Source organism: Pristiophorus japonicus, unplaced genomic scaffold, assembly GCF_044704955.1.
Source record: "Pristiophorus japonicus isolate sPriJap1 unplaced genomic scaffold, sPriJap1.hap1 HAP1_SCAFFOLD_360, whole genome shotgun sequence".
Lineage (NCBI taxonomy): Eukaryota > Metazoa > Chordata > Chondrichthyes > Pristiophoridae > Pristiophorus > Pristiophorus japonicus.
This window is the reverse complement of record NW_027253435.1, coordinates 359,462-384,245: the sequence shown is the minus strand read 5'-3', so window position 1 is coordinate 384,245 and position 24,784 is coordinate 359,462. Positions and strand designations below refer to the sequence as shown.

The window sequence follows — 24,784 nt, the reverse complement described above, 5'->3', positions numbered from 1 at the left end:
TGTCTCATAGGCTTAGCAGGCGTCACGCAAAGCAGATGAGAAAGTTCATACAGCTTTAAGCTATGCCTTACACAGAAATTTAGCCAGTTTTGACAGTTAATCATTTCCTGTAGTGCAAGACCTTAAGGCAAACCTGTCACTTAAGCAATGGATAGCCATAGGATGGCCGAATGCATTCTACACTGGTACCATCTTGAAGAGAAGAAACCAGGGGTGGGTTTAGGATCTTTTCACCCGTTCCACAGCTGCTTCCCAGCAATCTGTTTGTCTGGCAATCAGATTTCTAACCCTCACAGCACCAAAACACAGCACCCAAACACAGCACCCAATCCAACCTGGGGCTTGAACTGCCTCCGGAGTGATGCAGAATGTGATATTCTCCACTATGGAGCCTCAGTTCCTGTTACTTCAGAGTCAGATGGGATCCAAACTTTAGATTAATCTGAGAACTTTAGCCTTTGATGCAGAAGATGCTACAGCTGTAGTATAAGTGCCACCTGAGGTGGGATCTAATGAAATATAATGCATTAATAATGGGATAGTTACTGTCTCGCTCACTATTCTTTTGCTTCTCCCTTGGTTCTTAGTATCTTGTGATGGACTACTATGTGGGAGGAGACCTTTTAACACTGCTCAGTAAATTTGAGGACCGGTTACCAGAGGACATGGCAAAGTTCTACTTGGCAGAAATGGTATTGGCCATCGATTCTGTTCATCAGTTACACTATGTGCACAGGTAAGGTGAACCGATGCAATGTTTTGATAATTTCAGAGACCACAAGGTTAAGTATAACTGACTGAGAACTTGTCATAAATACTTGAAGATCTTTGCAAGAATGTTATGGACCAGTGGTAATTTTTCTTATTTTATAATAATTTTAAAATAAGTTTTTCCATAGTTTGGATATTGCTTTCAACTAATGCCCTTATTGGATTTATTTCTGATTGCGCCAATTCCAAATTTAGAATAATGAACAAAGCCGTAGACACTTTCTTATTTGTAAATCATCGTTTCAGAAAAGCATTTTAATTTTTCAAATTAAAATCAGCAACGTGTATTTAGCCAGCCTTTTGTCGACTTCTATTACCTTCATCACCAGCAAACCTCTTCATAGGTTCGTGCAGAAGCTCCAAATTGAGGGGGAGAAAGCTGAGTTCTTAATGAGGTGAATCCCTAGCAGTACGGCGCCTATTGCCACAAGTTTCAGGGCAGAATGTGATTGTGAAGATTGGAAATTAATTTTGCACAAAATAATGAGATGAATACAGGGGCAGGGAGGTGTTGCTACAGTTGTACAGGGCCTTGATGAGGCCACACCTGGAGTATTGTGTACAGTTTTGGTCTCCTAACTTGAGGAAGGACATTCTTGCTATTGAGGGAGTGCAGCGAAGATTCACCAGACTGATTCCCAGGATGGCGGGACTGACCTATCAAGAAAGACTGGATCAACTGGGCTTGTATTCACTGGAGTTCAGAAGAATGAGAGGGGACCTCATAGAAACTTTTAAAATTCTGACGGGTTTAGACAGGTTAGATGCAGGAAGAATGTTCCCAATGTTGGGGAAGTCCAGAACCAGGGGTCACAGTCTGAGGATAAGGGGTAAGCCATTTAGGACCGAGATGAGGAGAAACTTCTTCACCCAGAGAGTGGTGAACCTGTGGAATTCTCTACCACAGAAAGTAGTTGAGGCCAATTCACTAAATATATTCAAAAAGGAGTTAGATGAAGTCCTTACTACTCGGGGGATCAAGGGTTATGGCGAGAAAGCAGGAAGGGGGTACTGAAGTTTCATGTTCAGCCATGAACTCATTGAATGGCGGTGCAGGCTAGAAGGGCTGAATGGCCTGCTCCTGCACCTATTTTCTATGTTTCTATGTTTCTATGAATAGAATGGGCAGTAAAAGTTGGACATTTTTTACTTTTGTTTGTTTGGCAAAATCCATGTCCAGGTAAAACTTGAAATTGAAAAATACTCCGTTGGACCCATTCGTTTAGTATGTTGCCATATTCTCTGTTTAAAAATGTACACGGATTGAATATTAATTCGTAATAGATACAGTACAGGCAAAGTATCTCATAAGGGGGTTCAGCTGGAAGAGGCTATGATAACATAATCCATAGCAATATGGTAACCAAGTAAGTTTTTGCATTGAGCTAGGGCAGAGGAAGAATATTTAAGGTGGAGATAGGCAAATTTTTGAAGGATAACAGAGTGAAGGGTTATGGGGAGAGGGCAGGGAAGTGGAGTTGAGGCCAAGATCAGATCATAATCTTATTGAATGGCAGAGCAGGCTCGAGAGGTCAGATGGCCTACTCCTGCTCCTATTTATAAGAACATAAGAAATAGGAGCAGGAATGGCCATTTGGCCCCTCGAGCCTGCTCTGCCATTCAATAAGATCATGGCTGTTCTGATCGTGGCCTCAACTCCACTTCCCTGCCTGCTCCCCATAACCCTTGACTCCCTTATCGTTCAAAAATCTGTCTATCTCCACCTTACATACATTTAATGACCCAGCCTCCACAGCTCTCTGAGGTAGAGAATTCCAAAGATTCACGACCGTCTGAGAAGAAATTCCTCCTTATTTCCATTTTAAATGGGCGACCCCTTATTCTGAAACTAAGCCCCCTAGTTCGAGATTCCCCCACTAGGGGAAGCATCGTCTCTACATCTACCCTGTCGAGTCCCCTCAGAATCTTATACGTTTCAATAAGATCACCTCTCAGTCTTCTAAACTCCAATGAGTATAGTCCCAACCTACTCAACCTTTCTTCATAAGACATCCCCTTCATCTCAGGAATCAACCTCGTGGACCTTCTCTCAACTGCCTTCAATGCAAGTATAGTCATCTTTAAATAAGAATACCAAAACTGTACGCAGTGCTCCAGGTGTGGTCTTACCAACGCCCTGTACAGTTGTAGCAGGACTGCCCTACTTTTATACTCCATCCCCTTTGCAATAAAGGTCAACATTCCAAATGTCTTCCTGACTTGCTGTACCTGCATGCTAACTTTTTGTGTTTTAAGTATAAGGACCCCCAGATTCCTCTGTACCACAGCATTTCGTAATCTCTCCCCATTTAAAAAATAATTTGTTTTTTTATTATTCCTACCAAAGTGGATAACCTCACATTTTTCTACATTATACTCCATCTGCCAAAATTTTGCCTACTCACTTAGCCTATCTATATCCCTTTGTAGATTCTTTGCATCCTCCTCACAACTTGCATTCCCGCCTATCTTGGTATCATCAGCAAATTTGGCTACATTACACTCGGTCCCTTCATCCAAGTCATTAATATAAATTGTAAATAGTTGAGGCCCCAGCACTGATCCCTGTGGCACCCCACTAGTTAGAGTTTGCCAACCTGAAAATGATCCATTTATCCCGACTTTCTGTTTTCTGTTAGTTAGCCAATCCTCTATCCACACTAATATATTGCCCCCAACTCCGTGAGCTCTTATCTTGTGCAGTAACCTTTTGTGTGACACCTTATCGAATGCTTTCTGGAAATCCAAATACACGACATCTACTGGTTCCCCTTTATCCACCCTGCTCGTTACATCCTCAAAGAACTCCAGCAAATTTGTCAAACATGATTTCCCTTTCATAAAACCATGCTGACTCTGCTTGATTGCACTATTATCTGAATGGTGACAGATTAGGAAAAGGGGAGGTGCAACGAGATCTGGGTGTCATGGTACATCAGTCATTGAAGGTTGGCATGCAGGTACAGCAGGCGGTTAAGAAAGCAAATGGCATGTTGGCCTTCATAGTGAGGGGTTTGAGTACAGGGGCAGGGAGGTGTCACTACAATTGTACAGGGCCTTGGTGAGGCCACACCTGGAGTATTGTGTACAGTTTTGGTCTCCTAACTTGAGGAAGGACATTCTTGCCATTGAGGGAGTGCAGCGAAGGTTCACCAGACTGATTCCCGGGATGGCGGGACTGACATATCAAGAAAGACTGGATCAACTGGGTTTGTATTCACTGGAGTTCAGAAGAATGAGAGGGGATCTCATAGAAACGTTTAAAATTCTGACGGGTTTAGACAGGTTAGATGCAGGAAGAATGTTCCCAATGTTGGGGAAGTCCAGAACCAGGGGTCACAATCTAAGGATAAGGGGTAAGCCATTTAGGACCGAGATGAGGAGAAACTTCTTCACCCAGAGAGTGGTGAACCTGTGGAATTCTCTACCACAGAAAGTTGTTGAGGCCAATTCACTAAATATATTCAAAAAGGAGTTAGATGTAGTCCTTACTACTAGGGAGATCAAGGGGTATGACGAGAAAGCAGGAATGAGGTAATGAAGTTGCATGTTCAGCCAGGAACTCATTGAATGGCGGTGCAGGCTCGAAGGGCCAAATGGCCTACTCCTGCACCTATTTTCTATGTTTCTATTATGATTTTCTAAATGTCCTGCTACTACTTCCTTAATAATGGACTCCAGCATTTTCCCAATGACAGATTTTAGGCTAACTAATCTATAGTTTCCTGCTGTTTGTCTGCCTCCTTTCTTAAATAGGGGTGTTACATTTGCGGTTTTCCAGTCCACTGGGACCTCTTCAGAATCCAGGGAATTTTGGTAGATTACAACCAATGCATCCACTATTTCTGCAGCCACCTCTTTTAAGATCCGAGAATGCAGGCCATCAGGTCCAGGAGACTTGTCTACTTTTAGCCCCATCAGTTTGCCTAGTGCTTTTTCTCTAGTGTTAGTGTGTTTTAAATTTCCCCCCCCCCCCCCCCCCAATAGCCCCTTGATTATTCATTATTTGGATGCTTTTAGTGTCTTCTACCTTGAAGACCTATACAAAATGTTTGTTCAAAGTCTCTGCCATTTCCTTGCTCCCCATTATTATTTCCCAATATCATCCTCTAAGGGACCAACGTTTACTTTAGCTACTCGCTTCCTTTTTATGTACCTGTAGAAGCTCTTACTCTCTGTTTTTATATTTCTTGCTAGTTTACTCTCATAATCTATCTTCTTTCTCTTTTTTTAGTCGTCCTTTGCTGGTTTCTAAAAATTTCCCAATCCTATGGCCTTCCACTGTTCTTTGCAAAATTGTATGCCTTTGTTTTCAATTTGATACCATCCTCTACTTCCTTAGTTAGCCACGGATGGTGCATCCTTCTCTTAGAGTCTTTCTTTCTCACTGGAATATATCTTTGCTGAGAGTTATGAAATATCTTCTTAAATGTTTGCCACTGATTTTCTACAGTCTTACCCTTTAATATATGTTCCCAGTCCACTTTAACTAACTCTGCCTTCATACTTTTGTACTTACCTTTATTTAAGTTCAGGATAGTAACTTGAGACCTAGCTTTATCACCCTCAAACTGAATTTAAAATTCTACCATGCTATGATCACTCTTCCCAAGAGGATCCTTCACTACAAGATCATTAATTAATTCAGCCTCGTTACACATTACCAGATCTAAAATAGTCTGCTCGCTGGTTGGTTCCACAACATATTGCTCCAAGAAACCATCCCGCATACACTCTATGAACTCTTCCTCCAGGCTACCTTTGCCAATTTGATTTGTCCAATCAATATGAAGATTAAAATAGGCCATGATTATTGCCGTACCTTTCTTACAAGCCTCTAATATTTCTTGATTTATACTCTGTCCTATAGTGTCACTACTATTTGAGGGCCTGTCGACCACTCCCACCAGTGACTTTTTACCCTTATTATTTCTTATCACCACCCAAACTAATTCTACAAGTTGATCTTCTGAGCCAATATCATTTCTCAAGACTGTACTGTTCTCATCCCTTATTAATGGAGCTATCCCACCTCCTTTTCCTTTCTATCCTTACGAAATGGCGAATAATTCAGTTCCCACCTTGCAACCACGTCTCTGTAATGGCAATCAGATCATACCCATTTATTTCTATTTGTGCCGTCAACTCATCTATCTTGTTACTAATGCTGCGTGCATTCAGATATAGAGCTTTTAATTTTGTCTTATGTGTATAAGCTCGGTCCCATCCTGTCACACTCTGGTTATCATTACCCTTATCGCTATCCTGCACTTTTGCCTTCTCCTTTCTCTTTTTAAATTTTCGCTCACCGGATCTCCCCCCACCCCACCCCACCCCCCCCATTATTTAGTTTAAAGCCCTATCTTATGTTATGTTTTAAGACCAAATACCTCGCACATTAGTGCCTCACATTTGTGTAAATACGATTTGTACAGATGTGTGAGCTAGGTAGAAGGAAGGAAAATGGCATATGCTTCAGGAACACATACAGGACATGTTTGTGGCAAGTCCATCCATTATCTTTGTATATCAGATCTTGCTTACTCAACAGCAACAACAACTTGTATTTATATATCGCCTTTAGCATAGTGAAACGTTTCAAGGCGCTTCACAGGAGTATTATAAGATAAAAATTTGACACCGAGCCGCATAAGGAGAAATTAGGGCAGGAAGAGTTAGGTTTTAAGGAGCGTCTTGAAGGAGGAAAAGAGGTAGATAGGCGGAAAGGTTTAGGCAGGGAATTTCAGAGCTTAGGACCTAGGCAACAGAAGACAAGGTCACCAATGGTTGAGCGATTATAATCAGAGATGCTCAACAGGGCAGAATTGGAGGAGCACAGAAATCTCGGGGGTAGGGGAGGGAGTTGTGGGGCCGAAGGAGATTACAGAGATGGGGAGGAGCGAGGCCATGGAGGGATTTGTAAACAAGGATGAGAATACTCGTCTGACAAAATCCCTCAATCCCATCTCTCTGAATGCACTTAATTGTCTTTTGATCCCATTTATACAATTTGCTTCAGTGTCCTTCACTGGTAACTTATTCCACACGAGTTCCACAAAGTTCTGTCTGGTTTTCCCTTCTTGCTCTTAATTTCCTCATCTGTAACTCTTCTAATATTTGAATACTTTGTTCAGGTTCAGATTCTGCCAGGATCAGCTTTGACCATTCTTTGCATTAACAAGAGGGAGGAACCAGTGTACATTTTCTTCCCGTTGTATGAGACATGCATTTGAGCTTGAGGCAGGGCAATCCAACTGTTTCTAGGTCTCCAAAAATATTGGTTAGATTCATATTGTGCCAGAAAATTTTGTTTTATAGAAATTATTTTAATTTAGAGAACTGTTCAGTCCTCTGTCCGTTGTTAAGGCTGATGTTTGTGTTTTGGACTAAGATGAGAAAGGCACTTCTGCGTGCTAGCAGTGTTAAGTTTCCTGTTAGAAGTTCCTTGGCAGCCAGCTTTCCATAATATTAATAGAAAGTGATAATTTAACAGGGACAGCTGGTGTAATGATCATACGGACGTTGCTTTCCTAGTGCGCTGCACCCACACGAGGTATGTATTACACATCCCATCAGCGAGGAATTCTTGTGGATCCTTGGGAAGAGAGGTGAAAGCCAAGGCTGCTTGAAATGCAGCGGAGTTGTTGGGCAATATTTAGATTAGCATGGTGCCAAGGCAGCTAAATCACAGACAGCTTTTAATGGTTGATGACAGATGTAGTGGAACTGACCCTGGTCTGGCTTGCACTAAGATGTCTGTGCATTCAGGGAGGTGGACTATCAGAGCTCTATAGGATTCGTCTGGGCAGTAAATACTTGTCCCAATGCCAATAAAGCAATTTAAATTGTATTAATCTTGGGACAAAAACCCAAGATTTTTGGGTCGACAGCTGTCCCGTGTTTTCACCTTTGCTGTAGAAAAAAATTGCACACTATAGTGGGGTAGAGAGATTGAATTCTCAGCATGGTACTGGGTAAGTTGTTAAAAACATAAACGTACTGTCAGAACTCCCTTTATAAAATCTTTGCTGTTTTTCTAACAGCAGCTTTGAATTACTCTCCAATAGGATTCGTGTCATGTTGCTGTCCAGTGGTCAGTGTGTTGGCACCTCCAGGGCTAAAAGAGCTGTATCAATTTTACAGTTCTCAAAAGCCCTGTTGTAAGAAATCTACAAGTTGCACCCTCTTGCAGGTTTGTAGGGCTGCTTAAGTATAAGGGGATGATGTGTTCACAAGCTCAACATTAGATTTCACACTTCTCTTGGTCAAAGCTTCTGGTTTCCTTTGAATAAATGGTGCATTAAGAACTCTCCATCTACACACACTCAGTAACAAATTAAAGTCCCAAATTATTATAAACGTTAATAAAGAAAGACGTACATTTATAGGACACCTTTCACGATCTCAGGAAGTCCCAAAGAGCTTTACAACCAATGAAGTACTACAACAACAACAACTTTTATTTATATAGCACCTTTAACGTAGTAAGATGTCCCAAGGCGCTGCACAGAAGTGTTTTCAGACAAAACAGATAAATTTGACACCGACCCACATTAAGAAATTAGGGCAGATGACCAAAAGCTTGGTCAAAGAGGTAGGTTTTAAGAAACGTCTTAAAGGAGGAAAGAAAGGTGGAGAGGCGGAGAGGTTTAGGGAGGGAGTTCCAGAGCTTAGGGCCGAAGCAGCTGAAGGCACAGCCACCGATGGTTGAGCAGTTATAATCAGGGATGCTGAAGAGGGCAGAATTTGAGGAGCGCAGACATCTTGTGGGGTTGTGAAGCTGAAAGAGATTACAGAGATAGGGAGGGGCAAGACAATGGAGGGATTTGTAAACAAGGATGAGAATTTTGACATCGAGGCATAGTCACTGTTGTAATGTAGGAAATGACTGGACAATCTGTTTTAGTGGTGTTGGTTGAGGGGATATATGTTGAATCATTTTAGTGTTTATGTATTATTTAAATACTCTTGACCCACCCCAACCTCCTTGTTAAGTCAGATTTCTATGCTTTTTAAATTCACTCACCTAGTTCAGTGGCAGTAATGTGCAAAAAGGTTCTGCACTTTTTATTATTCTCCCATGCTGCTTTCGGCACTTGGATAATAGCACAACCATATATTAATTGATAAATTCCCCGTTGATCGGAATAATTGCCTACTTTGGTAATCTGACAATAGTAGTTGATCAGCATGGCTGTTGTGGTTGGGATTTCAATGAAGTGTGGTGGAAGTGTGAAATTTATATATTAAGTGGCCCATTCTACCTTGCCTATCGAGGAGAAAACCCCTATATACCTCCATCACGGGATCTAACAGATTCTTACATGATTCTAGACTTTTAGCCTTTACCACCCTACCCAGAAATCTCTTACACATCTTGTTTCCGTGAAGACACACTTCCTGACTTCACTTCTAGATTTGCATTTCGTCAGTGTGAATCTGTACTCCCATGTCCTGCTGTCATGGTCTTATTTGAGGTTGTGTTAGGATTTACCTTTCCTATGTTGGTTAATATCTGATGCATCTCTATGACTTTGGTTTTCAAAGACCTCTATTTGGTCATCCTTCAAGAGAAAAGAGACCCAGCCTGTTCACCCTTTCCTGAAAGGTACACCCTGGTATCATCCTTGTAAATCTTCTCTGCACCCTCTCCAGTGCCTCTACATCCTTTTTATAATATGGCGACCAGAATTGTATGCAGTACTCCCAAGTGCAGTCTAACTTGGCCTTGTTAACCTGTGTCGATACTTTTAGTGATTTATGTATTTGTACTCCGAGATCCCTTTGCTTCTCTACCCCACCCATTTAGGTTCTTATTTTCCAAGTAATATGTGCCTCTTTATTTTTTCTACCAATATATAATGGCTCACGTTTATCTGTGTTGAATTTCATTTGCCAATTATATGCCCATTCTGCAAGTTTATTAGTGTTGTCTTGTAATTTGTTGCAGTCCTCAGTACTGATTATTCCCCCCAATTTGGTGTCATCCGCAAATTCAGAAATTATGTTCTTGATTACAAAGTCTAAATCGTTAATATAAATTGTGAACAACAGTGATCCCAGCACTGATCCTTGTAGAACACCACAACCCACTTTCTGTCACTGTGAATAGCTACCCTTTACCCCTACTCTGCTTTCTGTCTTGAAGCCAGCTAGTTATCCATCTGCTACTTGTCCCCTGACCCCGTATTCCCTGATCTTATTCATTAGTCTATTATGTGACCTCTTATCGAAGGCCTTTTGAAAATCTAGATAAATTGCATCTACTGCATTACCCTTGTCTACTTTCTCTGATGCCTCTTCAAAACATTCAATGAAGTTGGTCAAGCAAGACTTTCCCTTTTGAAGTCCAGACTTTCCCTTTGGCAATCCAAGATTTTCCCTTTTGAAATCCAGTCCTTTGTGTCTCAGTGACTGGAACTGGATGCTGTACTCCATATAATTCTACTGGTAATTCTCTGCAGATCTGAGAAAAATATAGCTCCCTGACATTATAGTGGCACTTGTGATTCAATTGAACTTGTGTTCAATTCTAAATTGGATTTGTTGTTTTTGTGGTTATTTAATTATAAGAATCACCAGAAAATCTCACCATAGAAGGAGGACATTCAGCCCATCATGTCTGTGTTGCACATTGGAGCTGGCTACTCTGATCCCAGGTCCTTTTAATTTAATGTTTATTTAATCCCGTGAAAAGGAGCTACATTACTAAAATTGATATCCTGGGGTCAAGAGTAGTGGTCAGGTCGAGCTGGGTGTCATCGGTGTACATGTGGAATCTGACGTCATTCTTTGGATGATGGTGCTGAGGAGCCCCGCCCCCTGCATGTAGATGAGAAATACCCCAGCTGATATGCTCAAGTCCTTGACTGGGGCTCAACAACATTAATTTCTGATTTGGAAGCAAGATTAAAAACAACAGAGTAAAGCTGAAATAATAAAATTGTCAGTCATAAAATATGGGTACAAAAAAATCTCAGTCAAGGCCTGGTATGTTAATGCTGACTAGCTACATGTAAGTGGAATGCAATCTGGCAATTCGTGAGATCACAATCGGTGGCAATTAGTGTTTCCTTTGATTCTTTAACATGGGAATCGATATTCACTGCTAACTTTCTACCTATCCTGAAGTAAGTCACATTTAAAACATCGGAGTAACCATTTGTGCTAAGTCTCCCTTCTGCATATGTGTCTCCCAACGCATGTGCAGAAGCGAGAGTTAGGATAAATATTTCCGACTCTGTCCCATCCCCCAGCACAATTCCTACTGACCCTCTTCTCCCCCCGCCCAAGCTCTCTCTCTTTCTCCCCCTGCCCAAGCTCTCTCTCTCTCCCCCCGCCCAAGCTCTCTCTCTTTCTCCCCCTGCCCAAGCTCTCTCTCTCTCTTTCTCCCCCCGCCCAAGCTCTCTCTCTTTCTCCCCACCCCCCAAGCTCTCTCTCTCTCTTTCTCCCCCCCCCCAAGCTCTCTCTCTCTTTCTCCCCCCGCCCAAGCTCTCTCTCTCTTTCTCCCCCCACCCAAGCTCTCTCTCCCCCCGCCCAAGCTCTCTCTCTTTCTCCCCCTGCCCAAGCTCTCTCTCTCTCCCCCCGCCCAAGCTCTCTCTCTTTCTCCCCCTGCCCAAGCTCTCTCTCTCTCTTTCTCCCCCCGCCCAAGCTCTCTCTCTCTCTCTTTCTCCCCCCGCCCAAGCTCTCTCTCTCTTTCTCCCCCCCCCCCCCCAAGCTCTCTCTCTCTTTCTCCGCCCCCCCAGCTCTCTCTCTTTATCTCCCCCCCCCCCCCTAAGCTCTCTCTCTTTCTCCACCCCCCCCCCCCCCCCCCCAAGCTCTCTCTCTTTCTCCCCCCCTGCCACCCCCCAAGCTCTCTCTCTTTCTCCCCACGCCCCGGGAACGCTCTCCCCGACTTTCACTTTCCTCGCCCGGCCTTCTCTCCCCACCCCTCACTTTCCCGCCCAGCCCGCTCTCCCCACCCCTCACCCAGCCCGCTCTCCCCACCCCTCACTTTCCTCGCCCGGCCCGCTCTCCTCGAACTGGTGCTGGCCACCCACTGCCTGATTGGTGGCTCAGGGCTGCTGATGGATCAGAGGCAGTGGAGGCAACGTGTGGGGCCTGTTCCAGACGGTGTTGGATCGGGCGTCGGGGGGAGAGAGAGAGAGAGAGCTTGGGGGGGGGGGGGGGGGAGAAAGAGAGAGAGCTTGGGCGGGGGGAGAAAGAGAGAGAGAGCTTGGGGGGGGGGGAGAAAGAGAAAGAGAGAGAGAGCTTGGGGGGTGGGGGGAGAGAAAGAGAGAGAAAGCTTGGGGGGGGAGAAAGAGAGAGAAAGCTTGGGGGGGGGGAGAAAGAGAGAGAAAGCTTGGGGGGGGGGGGAGAAAGAGAGAGAAAGCTTGGGGGGGGGAGAAAGAGAGAGGGCTTGGGGGGGAGAAAGAGAAAGAGCTTTGGGGGGGGAAAGAGAGAGAGAGCTTGGGGGGAGGGAGAGAGAGAGAGCTTGGGGGGGGCGGAGAAAGAGAGAGATCTTGGGGGCGGGGGGGGGAGAAAGAGAGAGAGCTTGGGAGGGGGGAGAAAGAGAGAGAGCTTGTCGGGGGCGGGGGGAGAAAGAGAGAGAGCTTGGAGGGGGGGGTAGAAAGAGAGAGAGCTTGGAGGGGGGGGAGGAGAAAAGAGAGAGCTTGTGTGGGGGGAGAAAGAGAGAGAGCTTTGGGGTGGGGGCAGGGAGAGAGCTTAGGCCGGGGTGGGGGGAGGGAGTGCGTGGAGAAAGAGCTGGGTGGGGTGGGGGGGGAAAGAGAGCGCGTGCGAGCTATGGGGGGAAAGGAGCGAGAGTGAGCTTTGTGGGGGGAGAGGGAAAGAGAGAGCCTGGGGGGGGGAGGGGCAGAGATCGAAAGCTAGCGTGGGTGGGAGGGAGAGAGCAAGCTTGTGGGGAGAGGGACAGAGCTTTTGTGGGGGGGAAATAGCGAGCTCTGGGGGGGTGAGGGAGAAAGGAGTGGGGGGGGGGGAAGAGAGACACAGGATGAGGAGGATGAGGAGGGGGAGCATCTGGTGCGTGCAAGCTCGGTGCGTGTGTTACAAGGGACATCGTTGGAGTGGATGAAACTGTCATGACACTGTCACTATTCACTTCATACCCAATAAACATTAACAATCCGCACACAATGCCCCATCTATGGGGGGGGCGGGGAGGGAGGGTAAGGTCTTACGCTTGGGTAAGGGTCTTTAGCTGGCAGAGGATGCACACTCTGGGGTAATGGACTTCGGCTGGGAGAGGCAGCACGTGCTGGGGTAAGGGTCTACAGCTGGCGGAGGGATGTACTTACGCTGGGGTAATGGATCGAATTACCAAGTAGAAAGTCACTCAGAAATTGGGCTGGGCGGTTCCACTTACTCATTCCAGAGGAACCTCAAGGTGTGGCTTATCCTCCAATGGGACCAATCAGCAATAGGTCTGGAGAACCAATCAGAGAAAAGGCTGCATTTCAGTTGGTACAAATAGACGCATCCTTAAAACATAGCCAACTATCCTGTATTGTATTGTGGCCACCCGAAAGAATCATAGAATGATACAGTATGGTAGGAGGCCATTCACCGACAGTGCCTGTGCTTGCTCATTATAAGAGCTATCCAATTAATCCCACTCCCTTACCCTATAGCCCTGCAATTTTTCCTCTTCAAGTATATATCCAATTACATTTTGAATGTTTTATTGAATCTGCTTCCACCACCCTTTCAGGCAATCCATTCTAGCCCATTATAACTCGCTCCGTAAAAAGATTTCCCATCATCTCACCTTTTGCCAATTACCATAACTCTGTGTCCTCTGTCAGTGGAAACAGTTACTCCTTATTTACTTCATGATTTTGCACACTTCTGTTAAATTTCCCCTTAACCTTCTTTGCTCCAAGGCGAACAATCCCAGCTTCTCTAGTCTGTCCAAGTAACTGAAGTCTTGCATTTAGAACATAAGAACATAAGAATTAGGAACAGGAGTAGGCCATCTAGCCCCTCGAGCCTGCTCCGCTATTCACAAGATCATGGCTGATCTGGCCGTGGACTCAGCTCCACTTACCGCCCGTTCCCCAAAACCCTTAATTCCCTTATTGGTTAAAAATCTGTCTTTCTGTGATTTGAATACATTCAATGAGCTAGCCTCAACTGCTTCCTTAGGCAGAGAATTCCACAGATTCACAACCCTCTGGGAGAAGAAATTCCTTCTCAACTCGGTTTTAAATTGGCTCCCCCGTATTTTGAGGCTGTGCCCCCTAGTTCTAGTCTCCCCGACCAGTGGAAACAACCTCTCTGCCTCCAAATTGTCTATTCCTTTCAATATTTTAAATGTTTCTATAAGATCACCCCTCATCCTTCTGAACTCCAACGAGTAAAGACCCAGTCTACTCAATCTATCATCATAAAGTAACCCCCTTATCTCCGGAATCAGCCTAGTGAATCGTCTCTGTACCCCCTCCAAAGCTAGTAAGGTGACCAAACTGCACGCAGTACTCCAGGTGCGGCCTCACCAATACCCTGTTCAGTTGCAGCAGGACCTCCCTGCTTTTGTACTCCATCCCTCTCGCAATGAAGGACAACATTCCATTCGCCTTCCTGATTACCTGCTGCACCTGCAAACTAACTTTTTGGGATTCATGCACAAGGACCCCCAGGTCCCTCTGCACTGCAGCATGATGTAATTTCTCCCCATTCAAATAATATTCCCTTTTACTGTTTTTTTTCCCAAGGTGGATGACCTCACACTTTCCGACATTGTATTCCATCTGCCAAACCTTAGCCCATTCGCTTAACCTATCTAAATCTCTTTGCAGCCTCTCTGTGTCCTCTACACAACCCGCTTTCCCACTAATCTTTGTGGCATCTGCAAATTTTGTTGCACTACACTCTGACCCCTCTTCCAGGTCATCTATGTATATTGTAAACAGTTGTGGTCCCAGTACCGATCCCTGTGGCACACCACCCACTGATTTCCAACCCATTTATCCCGACTCTCTGCTTTCTGTTCGCCAGCCAATTCTCTATCCATGCTAATACATTTCCTCTGACTCCGCGTACCTTTATCTTCTGCAGTAACCTTTTGTGTGGCACCTTATCGAATGCCTTTTGGAAATCTAAATGCACCACATCCATCGGTACACCTCTATCCACCATGCTCGTTATATCCTCAAAGAATTCCAGTAAATTAGTTACATAGAAACATAGAAAATAGGTGCAGGAGTAGGCCATTCGGCCCTTCGAGCCTGCACCGCCATTCAATGAGTTCATGGCTGAACATTCAACTTCAGTACCCCATTCCTGCTTTCTCGCCATACCCCTTGATCCCCCTAGTAGTAAGGACCTCATCTAACTCCTTTTTGAATATATTTAGTGAATTGGCCTCAACAACTTTCTGTGGTAGAGAATTCCACAGGTTCACCACTCTCTGGGTGAAGAAGTTCCTCCGCATCTCGGTCCTAAATGGCTTACCCCTTATCCTTAGACTGTGACCTCTGGTTCTGGACTTCCCCAACATTGGGAACATTCTTCCTGCATCTAACCTGTCTAACCCCGTCAGAATTTTAAATGTTTCTATGAGGTCCCCTTCATGACTCCATGTTGCGTCTGCTTGATTGCACTATTCCTATCTAGATGTCCCGCTATTTCTTCCTTAATGATAGCTTCAAGCATTTTACCAACTACAGATGTTAAACTAACCGGCCTATAGTTACCTGCCTTTTGTCTGCCCCCTTTTTTTAAACAGAGGCGTTACATTAGCTGCTTTCCAATCCGCTGGTACCTCCCCAGAGTCCAGAGAATATTGGTAGATTATAACGAATGCATCTGCTATAACTTCCGCCATCTCTTTTAATACCCTGGGATGCATTTCATCAGGACCAGGGGACTTATCTACCTTGAGTCCCATTAGCCTGTCCAGCACTACCCCCCTAGTAATAGTGATTGTCTCAAGGTCCTCCCTTCCCACATTCCTGTGACTAGCAATTTTTGGCATGGTTTTTGTGTCTTCCACTGTGAAGACCGAAGCAAACTAATTGTTTAAGGTCTCAGCCATTTCCACATTTCCCATTATTAAATCTCCCTTCTCATCTTCTAAGGGACCAACATTTACTTTAGTCACTCTTTTCCGTTTTATATATCTGTAAAAGCTTTTACTATCTGTTTTTATGTTTTGCGCAAGTTTACTTTCATAATCTATCTTTCCTTTCTTTATTGCTTTCTTAGTCATTCTTTGCTGTCGTTTAAATTTTCCCAATCTTCTAGTGTCCCACTCACCATGGCCACCTTATACGCATTGGTTTTTAATTTGATACTTTCCTTTATTTCCTTGGTTATCCACGGCTGGTTATCCCTTCTCTTACCGCCCTTCTTTTTCATTGGGATATATTTTTGTTGAGCACTATGGAAGAGCTCCTTAAAAGTCCTCCACTGTTCCTCAATTGTGCCACCGTTTAGTCTGTGTTTCCAGTCTACTTTAGCCAACTCTGCCCTCATCCCACTGTAGTCCCCTTTGTTTAAGCATAGTATGTTCGTTTGAGACACTACATCCTCACCCTCAATCTGTATTACAAATTCAACCATACTGTGATCACTCATTCCGAGAGGATCTTTTACTCGGAGATCATTTATTATTCCTATCTCATTTCACAGGACCAGATCTAAGATTGCTTGCTCCCTTGTAGGTTCTGTAACATACTGTTCTAAGAAACAATCCCGTATACATTCTATGAATTCCTCCTCAAGGCTACCCGGTGCGATTTGATTTGATCAATCGATATGTAGGTTAAAATCCCCCATGATTACTGCCATTCCTTTCTCACATGCCTCTATTATTCCCTTGATTATTGCCCGCCCCACCGTGAAGTTATTATTTGGGGGCCTATAAACTACGCCCACCAGTGACTTTTTCCCCTTACTATCTCTAATCTCCACCCACAATGATTCAACATTTTGTTCATTAGAGCCAATATCGTCTCTCACAACTACCCTGATATCATCCTTTATTAACAGAGCTACCCCACCTCCTTTCCCTTCTTGTCTATCTTTCCGAATTGTCAGACACCCCTGTACGTTTAATTCCCAGTCTTGGTACCATTGTAGTAAATCTCCTCTGCACCCTCTCTAAGGCCTTGTCATCCTTCCTATTCTGGTCTCTTTATTCCTGTACAAAATTGTACCATTTAGTTTATATTGTCTCTTCTCATTCTTCCCACCAAAATGCATCACTTCACAATTCTGCGTGTTAAATTTCATCTGCCATCTATCTGCCCATTCCACCAGTCTGTCTATGGCCTCCAGATTATTCTCCTCATTGTTTACTACATTTCTGAGTTTTATGTCATCTGCAAACTTTGAAATTATGCCCTATATGCGCAAGTCCAGGTCATTAATATATATCAAAAAGAGCAGTGAGATCACCTTATTGGATCTCTTTAAACTCTTGGTGATACCATTACCGTTGAAGGATATGCAGATAGGGTGAGATGAAGTCGGGTGGGAGGAAGCTAGTGTGGAACATGAACCGGCATAGACCAGTTGAGCCGAATGGCCTGTTTTGTGCTATAAATTCTATGTACTGTCAGGCATCAAATAGCCCCAGAGTGAGGGTGGAGCTGCTCTGCGCTGAGCCAAGCTTACATCAGTACTCATTTTTTCATTTCTATATCAGCCATCTTTATAGCACCTAATTGTGGGCAGATTTGTAGGGTAGCCCTCCTAACACTAGGATCTGGGTTGAGGCTCCCTGAGTGTTCATTTGGTCCTATATGAAGGGCATAGTTGTTCTTACAGATGGTGAAGGATCCACTGCGTATTGTCACCATTTCCTGTTTTATTGCCAATTTGCTGCATTTCTTTCTTTTTAAATATGAACTTTAAAATATCTTGACATCTCTGCTGCCCTCTTCTTCAAACCTGTCCTCTTTGCATGTTGGCCAACATATTTCTATGTATAATATATCTTGATGCTTCTAAATGGTTAATTTTATGAATTTTGGTGGGGCGACGCAACATAGCTTCTCTCTCAAATGAGACCATGAGCTTTTGCTTTTCTGATGGAGTTCAGCTGCAGATCAGCCATGATATAATTGAATGGTAGAGCAGGCCCGAGGGGCTAAATGGCCTCCTACTCTTCCTATTGTTCCTATGTTCATAATGCTTCGGTAAGTGGGGGTGCAGTTTCAATTTATTGTATTTGCACTGTGTCTTTTAATAGTGCCATTTGTATCGGGCTATATTATCAATATTATTTGCAATAAATAAAATGCAAAATGCGCTAACTAGCTCTAATGGCAGGAAATTGGTGCTGAAGCAGATGATGCTTTAGGTTCTTGATTTTGTGAAGGAGATATGAATTTAAAATTGAGGTTAATGTTCATAGGAGCCCTGGGTTTGAATCCTGACCCAATTGCTGCCTTGTGTTCTTGTGATTGGAGCATTGCAATAAAGTTAGGTCCCACATGGAGCTGATTGGAATGGCTGGGATCAGGGCTGCTGGAAGCGGGTCAAAGACATGCTTGAAAGACACATTTCCAGCTTTGAATGGCAGCAGAAGGTGCAGTTTTGAGCCTTGCCCAGAGGATGATTTTCAAATTGAGCTGAAAACTGATTTCAAATATATATTTCTTTCAATTAAACTGCTTCTCCTCTGTCTCAAAGGACAACATAAAAATGGCCATGCTTTACCACTAGGGCTGATGTTTTATCGAGGCGCAAATCTGCCAAAAATCACGACAGGTGCAAATAGGTTCTCCATCCATAGAAATGGGTAGTAGATTCTGATAGATACATCGAGCCTATCCAAGTTAACCAGCAATGACACTGATTACATCATTTCTGTTATAGTGTGGATATCATTGACCATCAGTGTTTTTCAAAAATGTATTCTCGGGTTGTGGGTGTCACTGGCAAGGCCGGCATTTATTGTCCGTCCCTAGTTGCCCTGAGAGGGTGGTGATGGGTCACCTTCTTGAACTGCCGTAAAATAGTTTGATACAATGAGTGGCTTGCTAGGCCACATCAGTGGGTAGTGACGAGCCAATCACATGTTAGTGTGGGTCTGGAATCACATATTATAACTGCTGGGGCTTGCAAAAACAAAAAGCGACTCCACAAGATCCCACAACAAAGAGGCAAATGACTAGTTAATCTGATTTGGTGACGTTGATATGAGGGATACATGTTGGACAAGAACATAGGGGATCTCCCCTACTGTTCTTCAAATAGTGTCATAGGATCTTTTATGCTCACTTGGACAGGCAGGGTCAGAGTGTCAGCTTAAATCTGCACTCCAGTTCGGGTGGCAGGTTTGAACCCACTACCTTCTGACTGAGGCAAGAGTGCCCACCACTGAGCCAAGCTGAAGAGGAAATCCACCATTTCTTGCAACAGTGACTACACTTCAAAGTACTTCATCGGCTGTGAAGCGCTTTGGGACGTCCTGACGTCGTGAATGTTGCTATATAAATGCAAGTTATTTCCTTATTTGCTGTCACAGACTGAGAATTTGTGACGTGGCCTTTAATAGTGCCATTTGTATTCCAGTTGCAGCTCCCACTCCTGCTAAAGTTGACTATTAAATGCAACCTTAACTCGATGTGACTCACTCATTAGTTGCACCATAGGATGCTCCAAAAGATTACCATCTCTGATCTATCCTGTTATTCCAGTGCAATAATGAGGGAATGCTACATTGTCTGAGGTGCCAATCTTTGGTTGAGATGCTAAACCAGAGATCCTCTCTGCTTGACAGGCCAACATGAAAGATCCCATGTAACTATTTCAAGAAAAGCAGGGAATTCTTTCAGTGTCTTGACCAACACCCCTCCCTCACCAGTGCCTTCAAAAAACAAATGATCTGGTCTTGCTGATGCACAGTCGCTACACTACAAAAATAATTCATAGCATGTTAAATAGTTCTGATTTATGTGATCCCTTTTTGCCTTAATGATCTTCATGTGATTGTTATGAGCTGCTTCAGGTTTGAGCTTCAGTATTTAAAAAAATTAATTCTTGAGGTGTGGATGTTGCTGGCAAGGCCGGCCTCCCACGTTCTTTCGTATGCAAACTTGAGGTCATCCAAAACTCAGCTGTCCATGTCCTAACTCGCACCAAGTCCTTTTCATCAATCACCCCTGTGCCCACTGACCTACATTGGCTACTGGTTAAGCAACGCCTTGATTTCAAAATTCTTATCCTTGTTTTCAAATCCCTGCATGGCTTCGCCCCTCCCTAGCTCTGTAATCTCCTTCAGCCCCACATCCCTCTGAGATGTCTGCGCTCCTCTAATTCGGACCTCTTGAGCATCCCTGAATATAATCACTCAACCATTGGTGGCCGATCCTTCTGTTGCTTAGACCCTAAGCTCTAGAATTCCCTCCCCAAACCTCTCCGCCTCTCCACCTCTCCTCCTTTAAGACACTCCTTAAAACCTAATTCGCTGACCAAGCTTTTGGTCATCTGCCCCAATTTCTCCTTATGTGGCTCGGTATCAAATCTTTTGTCTTGTAATACTCCTGTGAAGCACCTTGGGCGTTTTAGGATAAATGCGCCATATAGATGCAAGTTGTTATTGTTATGATTCGGCATCATCCAAACCCTTCAAGGAGATCACTACCTTGTTAATGATTCCATTATTCTCTTTAATTGGATATATTTTGCTCGTTATTGCATCGTTTTGACTACGTAATACATAGTTTTCTTTATTTAATGTTTGCATTTGAAAATCATTTATTTTGATTGCAACTAGTGATCCAGATGTTATGCTGTATGTATTTATTCATACGCATGGTGTGGCAGGGGGAACCTTACAACTGCCACCGCCTCCACCATCTCTCTCCCGCACCACCGCTACCATGTTAAATACTTCTCTGGTTTCAGTAGCCCGCTAAAACAGTTCTCTTACATAGAATGTACAGCACAGAAATAAGTTATTTAGCCCATCTGGTTTATACTCCACATAAGCGTCCTCCCACCCCTCTTCATTTAACCCTATCAGCATTCCTTCTATTCCATTCGCCCTCGTTCATTTACTTATCTAGCCTCCCCTTAAATACATCGATGCTATTTGTCTCACCCACTCCTTGTGGTAGCAAGTTCCACATTCTAACTACTCTCTGGGTAAAGACATTTCTCCTGAATTCCTTATTGGATTTATTAGTGACTTTCTTATATTTATGACCTCTAGTTTTCGTCTCCCCTATGAGTGGAAACTTTTTCTCTACATCTACCCTATCAACCCCTTTCATAATCTTAAAGACCTCTATTAGGTCACCCATCAGCTTTCTCCTTTCTAAAGAAAATAGACCCAGCTTGCTCTCAATTCTTGCATCATCCTTGTAAAAAATGTTTGCACTTTCTCTAGTGCCTCTATATCCTTTTTATGATCTGGAGACCAGAATTATGCACAGTACTCACAACCGTGCTTTTAACCTACCATTGCCTCTGTTCCTTCTCCATGTTTACTCATTGCCACTCCCTCAGACATCCCTCAATACTTGAGCTTCTCTTGCTGCAACCATTGGACAACTGTGGGTCTGCTGTGCAAATCTGTCCACAGTTTTTCAATTCAGAGCACACAAGCCACAAGCTGACTTATTTTTGCTATGAACTGCAAAAAACTGCTTTGGTTGGAAATCAGATGAAGAAACACAGACAAAGTGTTATTTAAACAGGAGATGCACTTGGTTGTTCAGCAGCCCTGCAGAATCTCTCCTGCTCTACAATGTTCCAGAGGGGTGAAGAAGCTCAGTTAAAACAAGACTTAAGAAATATGATTCAAAGTGATATGGTTACTTACTCCTGCTGTAAAACTGCACGTGTGTGTATATACATTCCTTTCTTTCCCTACTCTTTCTACAGTTACAGTCGTATTCATGCCAGAAATTGCAAACTTAGGTGCTATTTCAGAAGCACAAAACATACTGCTTAGCAAGGTGATTGTGGAAAAATGGCAATAATGTGCTGAGCTGCTGAGCCAGAAACATAAGTGATCCGACAGTGATCTTCAACCTTGGCTTGCAGTAAGCACGCGCCTAACTTTATCTGCACTTAGAAGAATGACTTCTTCTCCCTGTAGTGTTGTAAAAACAAAAAGTAGCCCCAAGCCCCTTTGATGAATGGATACTGTGCTTTGTGCTCAGTGCTCAGATGTCATCACTGTTCGCTGAATGCATATGGGATGGGTGCATAAACACAGAGATATGGGATGACCACACAATAATCAGCTGTTTGTGCAAAGTCATTTGTGATTTCTAGTCCTAACATTAAAGCTGCAGCCTCCATGTTAGCTGGCTTTAATTAGACCTTGGTTGATGCTCCCTAAAATAAGCAATACAAAACCACTGTGAACACAATTTGCTTTCATCATAATATGAGACACTTCAATTCTGGGCGACAGGAATACTAAAATATATATCTTCAAGGATGACCCTAGAGAATCCCTGAGGTCACTAGGTTTATTTCCCTACCAGCACATTACTTCTGTTACTGTATACTTGACCTGTTCTGCAGTGATTGCGCAGTTTTACTTTGTGTAGTTGACATTGACTTTCAGACATCAGGACTGGGGTTGACTGCTTTATGCCAGTGTTTACATAGGGTTTCCCACAGAAAAGTTTGAAAACCACTGATACAGAATAGTAGTGGCATGGTAGACTTGATCTGTTGGTGTGGAGCAAAGCAGTATAGCTACTAATGGGTGGGAGTGATTAGAATACAGATCTCACTTTATAGCATTTTGTAGTGTCATCTGATGCACTTATTTTCTTTCAATCAGTCCTGTCAAGCTTGTGAGGGGGTCGTTCAGCCTGACTACCTGCCTCTCTTCGGCGGTTACATTCGAGCCAGGGTGTCCTTGGAGATGGAGCACGCGGTGTCCACTGGTACGCTCGTGGGCGCCGGAGGGGCTGGAGTGCATCATTTCAACAGGGAACAGAATTTTAATTTGAACTGATTTGAAAAAGGTTCCATTTTATTATCAATTGTTACTTTGTGGTTTTTGGTGCCCTCAAAACAAAAAGGGGCACTTGTTTGAAAGTTACTTTTAAAATAGTTGTACCCTGTATTCTCTGCTTCAGAATTATGGCATGTCCTGTGATTGGCATCACTCTTAGTGTAAGTTTAACACCTCTTTTACCTTCCATTGCCATGGTTTCTATTTTGATATCAACAAGTACTATCTATGTAAAGTCTTGCATCTATTGAGTGCCTGTTCCATTCCAACTTTCAAAGGAGATGCATCTGAAAGTGTGAGCATTTATACCTCAAAGGTTTCATGCACCCAATATAACAACAACTTGTATTTATATACATCACAGGTCTGTAGGATACAAACTTGGGATTGGCTTAAATAACTGCTTATCCATCAAGTTACCAATCATATATCAGAAGCCAAAATGCAAGTGTATAAAAAAAGTATCAATGATTGAATAACCAGAAGAAATTAAATCCCTCAGGTCACAAGCCAGCAAGTACCACAAAATCAAATTGCTCCAATTAACTTCCCCACATGGTTTTCAGCTGCCAATCCCTCCTTCAGTCAGATCAATGTAAACATCTAGAAGTAACATTTAGAAAGAACTTTCTATTATGTTGTACCTTTCACATCCTCAGGTTGTCCTGGGCATTAAAGGATATGGTGCTGAGGTACAGGTCACCCATGATCTAATTGAATGGTGGGACAGGCTCAAGGGACTGAATCACCTATTCCTGTTCTAATTTCCGATGTTCTGAATCACTTTACAGCCAAAGAATTACTTTAAAAGTGTAATCACTATTTTGTACATAAACTTTGCAGCAGTTTGCAAATGACAATAAATGAGCAGTTAATTTGTTATTTTGGTGTTGGCCGGGATATCTCTCTTTAAATCATGTCACCCGAAAGAAAGACACAGCAGCACCCATTCAAAACGACACTGAAGCCAAGATTATTCACTCAAGGCTATAGTGGGGTTCACCCTCAACGTGATTTAGAGGCGAGATTGCTATCACTGAGCCAAGTAGACAGGCTACATGATGCCCCTTGGCGATACCATCCGAAAACACAGCGTCAGTTTCCACATGTACGCTGACGACAGCCAGCTCTACCTCACCACCTCTTCTCTCGACCCCTCCACGGTCTCTAAATTGTCCGACTGCTTGTCCGACATCCAGCACTGGATGAGCAGAAATCTTCTCCAATTGAATGTTGGGAAGACCGAAGCCATTGTTTTCAATTCCTGCCACATGCTCCATTCTCTAGCCACTGACTCCATCCCTTTCTCTAACATCTGTCTGAGGCTGAACAACACTGTTCGCAACCTTGATGTCATATTTGACCCCGAAATGAGCTTCCGACCACACACCCGCGGCATAACTAAGACTACCTATTTCCACCTCTGTAACATCGGCCATCTCCACCCGTGCCTCAGCTCATCCGCTGCTAAAACCCTCATCATGCCTTTGTTACCTCTAGACTGGACTATTCCAAAGCACTCCTGGCTGGCCTCCCACGTTCTACCTTACATAAATTGAGGTGATCCAAAACTCGGTTGCCTGTGTCCTAACTCGCACTGGTTAAGCACTGCCTCGATTTCAAAATCCTCATCCCCTTGTTTTCAAATCCCTCCATGGCCTCGTCCCCTCTCTATCTCTGTAATCTCCTTCAGCCCCAGAACCTCCAGAGATAATGTGCCCTCTTCAGCATCCCTGATTTTAATTGCTCAACCATTGGTGGCCGTGCCTTCTGTTGTCTAAGCGTCAAGCTCTGGAATTCCCTCCCTAAACTTTTCTGCCCCTCCACCCCACTCTCTCCTCCTCTAAGACGCTCCTTAAAACCTATCTCTTTGACTAAGTTTTTGGTCATCTGCCCCAATTTCTTCTTATGTGGCTCGGTGTCAAATTTTTGTCTTATAATACTCCTGTGAAGCGTCTTGGGATGTTTTAGTACATTGCAGCTGCTATATAAATACAAGTTGTTGTTATACAACAAATTAAATGTTTTTACATCATTTTGAAAAAATAATATTTTCCCTTGAGATTGGTTATTCAGTGTTAGAAA

At 43.6% G+C, this 24,784-nt stretch overlaps 1 protein-coding gene across 1 annotated transcript in view; it reads left to right on the top strand.

Annotated features, from left to right (window-relative positions):
* Positions 1 to 24,784, top strand: part of LOC139250262 (serine/threonine-protein kinase MRCK alpha-like) — a gene marked incomplete at its 3' end in the record, with an annotated part of 472,269 nt that overhangs the window by 130,415 nt on the left and 317,070 nt on the right. Inside the window, exon 5 of the mRNA XM_070872760.1 lies at positions 588 to 736. Coding sequence (XP_070728861.1) covers positions 588 to 736 — 149 coding nt within the window. The remainder of the gene's footprint in view (positions 1 to 587; positions 737 to 24,784) is intronic.